Source organism: Panthera leo, chromosome E3 (genome assembly GCF_018350215.1).
Source record: "Panthera leo isolate Ple1 chromosome E3, P.leo_Ple1_pat1.1, whole genome shotgun sequence".
In the NCBI taxonomy this organism is placed as follows: Eukaryota; Metazoa; Chordata; class Mammalia; order Carnivora; family Felidae; genus Panthera; species Panthera leo.
Genome location: NC_056694.1, coordinates 6,860,070 through 6,872,259, shown reverse-complemented (window position 1 = coordinate 6,872,259; position 12,190 = coordinate 6,860,070). Strand labels below are relative to the sequence as shown.

The 12,190-nt window shown below is 41.9% G+C and overlaps 1 protein-coding gene across 1 annotated transcript in view; it reads right to left on the bottom strand.

Moving 5' to 3' along the window:
• Positions 1-673: 673 nt before the first annotated feature.
• The window catches only part of LOC122210154 (cytochrome P450 3A12-like), a 62,623-nt gene continuing 51,106 nt past the window's right edge, over positions 674-12,190 (bottom strand). The window contains exons 8-9 of the mRNA XM_042922675.1: positions 9,722-9,884; positions 674-712 (exon numbers count right to left, since the gene is read on the bottom strand). Coding sequence (XP_042778609.1) covers positions 674-712; positions 9,722-9,884 — 202 coding nt within the window. The remainder of the gene's footprint in view (positions 713-9,721; positions 9,885-12,190) is intronic.

Below are 12,190 nucleotides of genomic sequence, written 5' to 3'. Positions count from 1 at the left end.
AAGTGAGCAGGGGAGGGTCAGAGAGAGAGAGGGAGAGAGAGAATCCCAAGCAGGATCTGCACTGTCAGCAGGGAGTCCAACATGGGGCTCAATCTCATGAACTATGAGATTGTGACCTGAGCTGAAATCAAGAGTCAGTCACCTAACCCACTGAAAAATCCAGGTACCCCAATTAGTTAATATTTTTCTAAAGGGATGTTGATTGACTCACTCAGTGTAATATTTAATACATAATATTCAAAATAAGACATGTGATATGTTATTACCATGGTTACTACAATAATTCTTATTTTCATTAAAGTTTGTTGATAAAATTGTTGAGAAATTTTTATTCTTGATAAGTGCTCAGGGGAGTAGATGGTACTACTGGGGACAGTCATGTGAACAATATAGGCTGAGTCTACATGTCTGGCATTTATTAGTCACCTTCTTTACTCTCCACATTATATAATGCTCCACAGAGATACTGCAAAAGCTACGGAATCCCTAGTCATCCATCACAGACAATACACGAAGCCCATCTTCATTTCTGGGTTGTACTCACAAAGTAAATTGAAGTCTCTGGTGTTCTGGGACACAGCTTCTTGAAGAACAAAGGGGAAGTTCTTAGGGAAAGTCAGGCTCCACTCACGCTCCCATCTCTCAGCTCAAGCTTGAGAACAATGGGTTTTTCTCATTGAATTAACCCTTGACTGCTATATTTCAGGGGGATCTGCAAAAGTTAAATGTGCAAAGAGAACCCATAAAGGAAGCCCTGCTAACAACAGAAACAAAATAGACAAGATACACAATGGACACGAATGTTTTACAAACATGAATACTACTTTCAGCATCGTATGTCTGTGATTCTTTTTCTTAACTACCTGTTAACATCTTTAATAGAAGGAGGAACAGTCATGTTATCTATTTTCCCTTGAGCAAATTTTAATAGCATGTGTCTTTCAGAGAAGTGGTCTATTTAATTTCAGTCAAAAATATATAAAGTTTTGAGAGGAGGGAGGGAAGATGGCGGCGTAGGAGGATGCTGGGCTCACCACGCATCCTGCTGATCACTTAGATTCCACCTACACCTGCCTAAATAACCCAGAAAACCGCCAGAGGATTAGCAGAAAGGAGTCTCCAGAGCCAAGCACAGACGAGAGGCCCACGGAAGAGGGTAGGAAGGGTGGCGAGGCGGTGCGCACTGCACGGACTGGTGGGAGGGAGCCAGGGTGGAGGGGCAGCCCGCTGGCCAACCAGAGCCCCCGAGTCTGGCTTACAAAAGCGGAGGGGCCGGATGGAGTGTGTTCCGACAGCAAGCGTGACTTAGCATCTGGGAGGTCATAAGTTAACAGCTCTGCTCGGAAAGCGGGAAGGCTGGAGGACAAAAGGAGGGAGAGTTGCTGAGCCCCCGGACAACAGAGCTCAGTTTGGTGGGAAACAAAGGCGTTCCACAGCGCCATCTCCTTCGCCCATCCCCCAGCCAAAATCCCAAAGGGAACCAGTTCCTGCCAGGGAACTTGCTCGCTCCGGGCAAACACCCTACGCTGTGCTTCTGCGGAGCCAAACCTCTGACTCCCTCCCGCTGCCACAGGGCCCCTCCTGAAGTGGATCACCTAAGGAGAAGCGAGCTAAGCCAGCCCCTCCTGCCCCCGTGCACCTTGCCTACCCACCCCAGCTAATAGCCAGATCCCCAGCACCACAAGCCTGGCAGTGTGCAAGTAGCCCAGACGGGTCACGCCACCCCACAGTGAATCCCGCCCCTAGGAGAGGGGAAGAGAAGGCACACACCAGTCTGACTGTAACCCCAGTGGTGGGCTGGGGGCAGACATCAGGTCTGACTGCGGCCCCGCCCATCAACTCCAGTTATACACCACAGCACAGGGGAAGTGCCCTGCAGGTCCTCACCACTCCAGGGACTATCCAAAATGACCAAACGGAAGAATTCCCTTCAGAAGAATCTCCAGGAAATAACAACAGCTAATGAACTGATCAAAAAGGATTTAAATAATATAACAGAAAGTGAATTTAGAATAATAGTCATAAAATTAATCGCTGGGCTTGAAAACAGTATAGAGGACAGCAGAGAATCTCTTGCTGCAGAGATCAAGGGACTAAGGAACAGTCAGGAGGAGCTGAAAAACGTTTTAAACGAAATGCAAAACAAAATGGAAAGGATGACGGCTCGGATTGAAGAGGCAGAGGAGAGAATAGGTGAACTAGAAGATAAAGTTATGGAAAAAGAGGAAGCTGAGAAAAAGAGAGATAAAAAAATCCAGGAGTATGAGGAGAAAATTAGAGAACTAAGTGATGCACTAAAGAGAAATAATATACGCATAATTGGTATCCCAGAGGAGGAAGAGAGAGGGAAAGGGGCTGAAGGGGTACTTGAAGAAATAATAGCTGAGAACTTCCCTGAACTGGGGAAGGAAAAAGGCATTGAAATCCAAGAGGCACAGAGAACTCCCTTCAGACGTAACTTGAATCGATCTTCTGCACAACATATCATAGTGAAACTGGCAAAATACAAGGATAAAGAGAAAATTCTGAAAGCAGCAAGGGATAAATGTGCCCTAACATATAAAGGGAGACCTATAAGACTCCTGACTGATCTCTCTTTTGAAACTTGGCAGGTCAGAAAGGATTGGCACGAGATCTTCAGTGTGCTGAACAGAAAAAATATGCAGCCGAGAATCCTTTATCCAGCAAGTCTGTCATTTAGAATAGAAGGAGAGATAAAGGTCTTCCCAAACAAACAAAAACTGAAGGAATTTGTCACCACTAAACCAGCCCTACAAGAGATCCTAAGGGGGATCCTGTGAGACAAAGTACCAGAGACATCACTACAAGCGTGAAACCTACAGACATCACAATGACTCTAAACCCATATCTTTCTATAATAACACTGAATGTAAATGGATTAAATGCTCCAACCAAAAGACATAGGGTATCAGAATGGATAAGAAAACAAGACCCATCTATTTGCTGTCTACAAGAGACTCATTTTAGATCTGAGGACACCTTTAGATTGAGAGTGAGGGGATGGAGAACTATTTATCATGCTACTGGAAGCCAAAAGAAAGCTGGAGTAGCCATACTTATATCAGACAAACTAGACTTTAAATTAAAGGCTGTAACAAGAGATGAAGAAGGGCATTATATAATAATTACAGGGTCTATCCATCAGGAAGAGCTAACAATTATAAATGTATATGCACCGAATACCAGAGCCCCCAAATATATAAAACAATTACTCATAAACATAAGCAACCTTATTGATAAGAATGTGGTCATTGCAGGGGACTTTAACACTCCACTTACAGAAATGGATAGATCATCTAGACACACGGTCAATAAAGAAACAAGGGCCCTGAATGATACATTGGATCAGATGGACTTGACAGATATATTTAGAACTCCGCATCCCAAAGCAACAAAATATACTTTCTTCTCGAGTGCACATGGAACATTCTCCAAGATAGATCATATACTGGGTCACAAAACAGCCCTTCATAAGTATACAAGAATTGAAATTATACCATGCATACTTTCAGACCACAATGCTATGAAGCTTGAAATCAACCACAGGAAAAAGTCTGGAAAACCTCCAAAAGCATGGAGGTTAAAGAACACCCTACTAACGAATGAGTGGGTCAACCAGGCAATTAGAGAAGACATTAAGAAATATATGGAAACAAACGAAAATGAAAATACAACAATCCAAACGCCTTGGGATGCAGTGAAGGCAGTCCTGAGAGGAAAATACATTGCAATCCAGGCCTATCTCAAGAAACAAGAAAAATCCCAAATACAAAATCTAACAGCACACCTAAAGGAAATAGAAGCAGAACAGCAAAGGCAGCCTAAACCCAGCAGAAGAAGAGAAATAATAAAGATCAGAGCAGAAATAAACAATATAGAATCTAAAAAACTGTAGAGCAGATCAACGAAACCAAGAGTTGGTTTTTTGAAAAAATAAACAAAATTGACAAACCTCTAGCCAGGCTTCTCAAAAAGAAAAGGGAGATGACCCAAATAGATAAAATCATGAATGAAAATGGAATGATTACAACCAATCCCTCAGAGATACAAACAATTATCAGGGAATACTATGAAAAATTATATGCCAGCAAATTGGACAACCTGGAAGAAATGGACAAATTTCTAAACACCCACACTCTTCCAAAACTCAATCAGGAGGAAATAGAAAGCTTGAACAGACCCATAACCAGCGAAGAAATGGAATCAGTTATCAGAAATCTCCCAAAAAATAAGAGTCCAGGACCAGATGGCTTCCCAGGGGAGTTCTACCAGACGTTTAAAGCAGAGATAATACCTATCCTTCTCAAGCTATTCCAAGAAATAGAAAGGGAAGGAAAACTTCCAGACTCATTCTATGAAGCCAGTATTACTTTGATTCCTAAACCAGACAGAGACCCAGTAAAAAAAGAGAACTACAGGCCAATATCCCTGATGAATATGGAGGCAAAAATTCTCAATAAGATACTAGCAAATCGAATTCAACAGCATATAAAAGGAATTATTCACCATGATCAAGTGGGATTCATTCCTGGGATGCAGGGCTGGTTCAACATTCGCAAATCAATCAACGTGATACATCACATTAATAAAAGAAAATATAAGAACCATATGATCCTGTCAATTGATGCAGAAAAGGCCTTTGACAAAATCCAGCACGCTTTCTTAATAAAAACCCTTGAGAAAGTCGGGATAGAAGGAACATACTTACACATCATAAAAGCCATTTATGAAAAGCCCACAGCTAACATCATCGTCAATGGGGAAAAACTGAGAGCTTTTTCCCTGAGATCAGGAACACGACAGGGATGCCCACTCTCACTGCTGTTGTTTAACATAGGTTGGAAGTTCTAGCATCAGCAATCAGACAACAAAAGGAAATCAAAGCCATCAAAATTGGCAAAGATGAAGTCAAGCTTTCGCTTTTTGCAGATGACATGATATTATACATGGAAAATCCGATAGACTCCACCAAAAGTCTGCTAGAACTGATACATGAATTCAGCAAAGTTGCAGGATACAAAATCAATGTACAGAAATCAGTTGCATTCTTATACACTAACAATGAAGCAACAGAAAGACAAATAAAGAAACTGATCCCATTCACAATTGCACCAAGAAGCATAAAATACCTAGGAATAAATCTAACCAAAGATGTAAAAGATCTGTATGCTGAAAACTATAGAAAGCTTATGCAGGTAATTGAAGAAGATATAAAGAAATGGAAAGACATTCCCTGCTCATGGATTGGAAGAATAAATATTGTCAAAATGTCAATACTACCCAAAGCTATCTACCCATTCAATGCAATCCCAATCAAAATTGCACCAGCATTCTTCTTGAAACTAGAACAAACAATTCTAAAATTCATATGGAATCACAAAAGGCCCCGAATAGCCAAAGTAATTTTGAAGAAGAAGACCAAAGCAGGAGGCATCACAATCCCAGACTTTAGCCTCTACTACAAAGCTGTCATCATCAACACAGCATGGTATTGGCACAAAAACAGACACATAGACCAATGGAATAGAATAGAAACCCCAGAACTAGACCCACAAACGTATGGCCAACTCATCTTTGACAAAGCAGGAAAGAACATCCAATGGAAAAAAGACAGTCTCTTTAACAAATGGTGCTGGGAGAACTGGACAGCAACATACAGAAGGTTGAAACTAGAGCATTTTCTCACACCATTCACAAAAATAAACTCAAAATGGATAAAGGACCTGAATGTGAGACAGGAAACCATCAAAACCTTAGAGGAGAAAGCAGGAAAAGACCTCTCTGACCTCAGCTGTAGCAATCTCTTACTCGACACATCCCCAAAGGCAAGGGAATTAAAAGCAAAAATGAACTACTGGGACCTTATGAAGATAAAAAGCTTCTGCACAGCAAAGGAAACAACCAACAAAACTAAAAGGCAACCGACAGAATGGGAAAAGATATTTGCAAATGACATATCGGACAAAGGGCTAGTATCCAAAATCTATAAAGAGCTGACCAAACTCCACAGCCGAAAAACAAATAACCCAGTGAAGAAATGGGCAGAAAACATGAATAGACACTTCTATAAAGAAGACATCCGGATGGCCAACAGACACATGAAAAGATGCTCAACGTCGCTCCTCATCAGGGAAATACAAATCAAAACCACACTCAGATATCACCTCACGCCAGTCAGAGTGGCCAAAATGAACAAATCAGGAGACTATAGATGCTGGAGAGGATGTGGAGAAATGGGAACCCTCTTGCACTGTTGGTGGGAATGTAAATTGGTGCAGCCACTCTGGAAAGCAGTGTGGAGGTTCCTCAGAAAATTAAAAATAGACCTACCCTATGACCCAGCAATAGCACTGCTAGGAATTTACCCAAGGGATACAGGAGTACTGATGCATAGGGGCACTTGTACCCCAATGTTTATAGTAGCACTCTCAACAATAGCCAAATTATGGAAAGAGCCTAAATGTCCATCAACTGATGAACGGATAAAGAAATTGTGGTTTATATACACAATGGAGTACTACATGGCAATGAGATAGAACGAAATATGGCCCTTTGTAGCAACGTGGATGGAACTGGAGAGTGTGATGCTAAGTGAAATAAGCCATACAGAGAAAGACAGATACCATATGTTTTCACTTTTATGTGGATCCTGAGAAGCTTAACAGAAACCCATGGGGGAGGGGAAGGAAAAAAAAAAGAGGTTAGAGTGGGAGAGAGCCAAAGCATAGGAGACTGTTAAAAACTGAGAACAAACTGAGGGTTGATGGGGGGTGGGAGGGAAGTGAGGGTGGGTGATGGGTATTGAGGAGGGCACCCTTTGGGATGAGCACTGGGTGTTGTATGGAAACCAATTTGACAATAAATTTCATATATTGAAAAAAAAAATAAAAAAATAAATCGTCACTTTAAAAAAAAAAGAAAAAAATATATGTTTTTTTGTGATGTTTCCTTATTATCATTTTTCTAAGTTATTTTTTTTCCAGTTTTAGTGGGACATATAATTGACACACAACAGTATATAAATTTGAGGTATACAGCATAATGATTTGACTTACATATATCGTGGAATTATTACCACAATAAGTTTAGTTACCTAAAAAATATTTTGTCTTGTGATGAGAATGCTTAGCATCCACTCTCTTAACATCTTTCAACTACAACTGAAATTTGTACCTTTTGACCATCTTCCTCTAATCCCACCACCCTTTGGATTCTTTACTCTTACTCTATAAGCTGTCAAGACTGGAGCATGGAAGTATTTATCCATCACTCATTCAGCAGAATATCTATTGAGCACCTACTCTGTACCAGGCTGGACCAAATCATGTTGGCTTGTGTCTTTTTTGATTTAAATTTTAGGTAAAATTGATGAGTGTTTAAAATTTAAAACAGATTCTTAGTCATCAAATCATACCACTTGAAAAGTGATACACAGTTAATTTTGTATATGTTGGAGCTTGTGGGGTCATCATGAGTGGGTATTACACATTTTATTGTATGGCCAACCTCACTGCTAAAGATCCTGTTACCTCTCTCAGTGGAACCATTCATTTATGGTGGCAGGAAGTCTTTATGAAGCATGATGCCTGTTCTCTAGCATCTTCTGGTTCACAAGTGTAGTGCAAATGGTGAGTTTCTCAAGATCAATATTATTATTATTTTTTAATTTTTTTAATGTTTATTCACTTTTGAGAGACAGAGAGAGACAGAGTATGAGCAGGGGAGGGTCAGAGAGAGAGGGAGACACAGAATCGGAAGCAGGCTCCAGGCTATGAGCTGTCAGCACAGAGCCCAACGCGGGGCTGGAACTCACAAACTGAGAGATCATGACCTGAGCTGAAGCCGGACGCTCAACCGACTAAGCCACCCAGGTACCCCGAAGAGCAATATTATTTTGACTGAACTTTTAGCCCCATTCTCATCGAGTGACTCCTAAAATTTGGGGGAGCCACCAGCAGAGTCACCTTTTAATCTCAGTTGACTGAAGGGCAAGCAAATTTTTCGGGAAGGTGAGAAGTGCCAGCCTGTGAGGGCCAGGAGCTTTCAGGAAGTGTCTGTCCCAGCCAGACCCCTGCTTTCTCTCAGGGAGAGTCGCTGTTTTTAAACACTTACAGGTCTGCTACACAGGTGCCCTAAAGCCACAAATAAGATGGAGACCATCTCTATCCTCCTCTTCTTCCCTCAGAAAGCCTACTTAAAGACAGGGGCTGTATATTAAATGCAGGAGTCCTAGAATTAAGCCTTATTGTACAGCCTTGCTGGCTATGAATCAGTGGCAACTGTTTTTGTTTTTTTTTTTTAATTTTTTTTACGTTTATTTATTTTTGAGACAGAGAGAGACAGAGAATGAATGGGGGAGGGTCAGAGAGAGAGGGAGACACAGAATCTGAAGCAGGCTCCAGGCTCTGAGCTGTCAGCACAGAGCCCAACGCGGGGCTCAAACTCACAGACCGCGAGATCATGACCTGAGCCGAAATCGGAGGCTTAACTGACTGAGCCACCCAGGCGCCCCCAGTGGCAACTATCCTTTATGCTCTTCAGAGGAGATTCCAGATCCTTGTTATTTTTTAAATTTTACGTGGCATGTATATATATATATATATATCTCCTGCAGAAACACACACACACACACACACACACACACACACCAAACAGCTACACAATTGTTACTTGCAAAGTTTTTAAAATTAAAATTGTTTACAATTTGCATCCCAGAGCTCTAAATCAACTGCAAATCACTTGTTAATTTTCCTGGATGACTGCAAGTGACAAGTGGGAGTTTAAGAAAGGAATAAAATGAAGCGCTAAAGACACCCTTGGGTACAAAGAAAACATAGAACTGACTGGATGAATTAATGACAAAGTGTTCAGTTCAGTGCCACAACCCTTGACAGCAGCCTGTAGTAACTGACAACATAACAGAGGAGGGAATGGGCTCTGGTGCATGGGGAGGTATCAGGGAGGAGTCTGGGGACTGACTAGGACTGGAAGGATGAGAATAGATAAGAGGAGAGTGGGCAGAGCACTCACAGAGCTCAGACTGGGATGAAAAGGGAGCACAGCCTGACTGGAGTGGGGCTCATGGAAGGTGGAGCCAAGTAGGCAGGATGGCTTGGACTATGGGAGTCCTTCACATCTGGCAGACATGCTTCACACCAGTGATTCTCAACCTTGCTTGTACATGAGAATCAATGGGGGCACTTTTAAAGCCACACTCTGGGTGAATTGTGTTAGAGTGTCTGAGATGGCCTGGGCATCAGGATTTTTAAAAGAATGCCACTGATGTCAATATACAACCAGGGGTTGAGAACCACAGTCATGTGAGTGTAAGTTGTGGAGAAGAGCATTGCTCAAAATTCCTGTGGTAATCACTGTACCTCATGACTGTGCACAACATTTTCCCATCCCTTCAGTGGACTTGAAAGAAATTTAAAATATTGCTCAAGTTCAAAGGTCTGTGCATAATCATGTGATGCTAACTGGACTGACTCTAGGTAACCCTTATGGTTGGTTGTTCATAAGCCACAGTGTGGCACTCAAGTCTGAAGGACCCTTAGGTTGCAGTTCCAAATAGAATCTCTGCCCAAAGGAACACGTTATTAAGGGTAAGTGAACCTCCACACCCACACCCATTCCATATCCCTTAATTTAAAAAAAACACCAGAAAAACATTCTTTATGCAGAAAGTTATTTCTCTGACCTGTGTTTCTTTAAAAGGCTTGAAGGAGAAGTTCTGCAGGACTCTGATGAGGGCAAGTTTCATGTTCATGATTGTGAACCTCATGCCAATGCAACTTTTGGGTCCAGTTCCAAAAGGTAGGTATATATAAGGATTTATGCTGTCCTTGATCTTCTTGCTGAACCTGGTTCCATAAAAGAAGTTGTAAACAAGTTAGTGAAACATAAAAACCACAAGAGCTACATGTTTGGGGTTTTCAACCAGGACTACACAGGACACTCGGGGGGGGGGGGCTGATCCCTGAAATCCTTCCATGCTTGTTCTGCAGTGACAACTGTAAGTTACAGATCCTCTGCATTACTCTTACCCTGTGGGAGCAGTCAGTCTTGTTGAGGAGATGAGACGAATGTTGTTAAAAGGAAGGGTTATCTTAAACACTAGAATTACAGTCAGGATGGGGAGATGTTCACACTCTGAAAGGCAAGCAGGCAATGAGCCTGACTGAAGGAAAGGTAGGTTCCTGCCTCCACTGACTTACATTGGTCATGTGCCCATGGAAGAAGGAAGCAGGAGAAATGCCTCCCATGATTTAGATTGTAATTTTTCCCTTCTCTTCCCTCCCTCCCACCTTGAATCCCCCCAACCACTTTGACAGAGCCACCTGTCAGAATATTTATATGGGCACATGATGCTGCTTCACTGTAGTCATACTCACTGATGTGTATAATCAGTATAATCACTGAATTCTTGGCCACCTGTTTCATGAGGCTAAAAGTCCCTGAAGGTTAGCCCTATGTTTTATTCAAAACTGATTCTACAATATTTGATTATATTAAAGGAAAATGTGGATTTGGGGAAAGTGATAATGACATTGTGGTGAGGTATTTTTATAAAGTCCTTATATTACAGACAACATTCTGGAATGATTACAGATGATGTACTTAAGGTAATATGGAAATCAGATGAATTACCATGGTGTGTGGATGGGGCAGCTGACATAGGTTAGCGGTTGTTAAGCAGATGATGGGCACATATAGATACATTAAAGGTATTTCATAGGGGTGCCTGGGTGTCTCAGTAGGTTAAGTGTCCAACTCTTGATTTCAGCTCAGGTCATGATCTCATGGTTCGTGGGTTCAAGCCCCAGGTTGGCTCTTCACTGATAGTGTGGATCCTGCTTAAGATTCTCTCTCCCTCTTTCTCTGCCCCTGCCCTGCTCACACTGTTTCTCTCTCTCTCAAAATAAATATAAGAACTTAAAAAATTGTTTTAAAAAAGTATTTCATAGTCATGTGCCTATAGGATATGCTTGTGCATGTATCAAAAATTCTCTATAATGTACATTTTTAACATGTGGATTTCTCACTTCCTTGCCCCATCCCTGACACACGTAGGTAAACACTTCATGTCATGACTGAATGAATCACAGAGAAGTACCAGGAATCTCTGGTTTCTGTTTGAGAAGCTACAGGAGCAGGGACTGCTGAGCTTGTGAGAACCACCAGGTCTTCTGGTCCAGAAAACAGGTGACTTGGTCAATTCTGACTTCTTTTAGCAAGTACTATATGTAGGCACGATGCTAGCACTAGGGGCACCATGCAACAAGACAAGGGCCCTGCCATCAGGGAGCTTAGAATCAGGACTAAAAGTCTGGATCCCTACAAAGTTCACTCCAATTTTTTCTCACCAATACAATAAACAGGAAAACACCAACTCTTTGCAGAATTCAAGCTGTGCCCAAAGCCAGACTCTCCTCTGGATTCCCAGAGAGAAAGCTCAAGACCCCTCCTCCAAGGAGGATGTCTCAGATGGCTAGAGAGCAGATGACTTTGCTTTGGACTAACCCCAGATACCAAGAGAGGTGGGAGATGGCACAGGACTGCAGCCACAGACAGCACAGGACCTGTGTGTGTCCCCATCTCATGAGGTTTCTCCCCCTGCCAGGGAAGATGACTCTCAGTTCCACAGTCTCTGCTCTCCCACTAGGGCTAGTGGAAAGGGTGGCCAAAGTTTACAACATGGAATTGTAGGGGAGTAGGGAGATAATTCAGAGAGCTATAGAGGACAGAAACACTTAAAGGAAGGCCTATTTCTTTATTTTTTTTTTATTTTTTAATATATGAAATTTACTGTCAAATTGGTTTCCATACAACACCCAGTGCTCATCCCAAAAGGTGCCCTCCTCAATACCCATCACCCACCCTGTACCCTGTCCTCCCTCCCACCCTGCCCTCCCTCCCACCCCCCATCAACCCTCAGTTTGTTCTCAGTTTTTTAACAGTCTCTAATGCTTTAGGCCTATTTCTTTAAATGAAATAGTGGGTAAGTAAGTTATGGTATATGCATATAATCAGACACAGACAATTGTAGTATGCTGTTATTGTTTGCTGTTACAGTAAGTAAGTTGTTCATAAAAATATGCCATCCTTATTTTTAGCAATCCTTATATGCTAGATAAATGTCCACAAGGACACGCATGACATATTAATA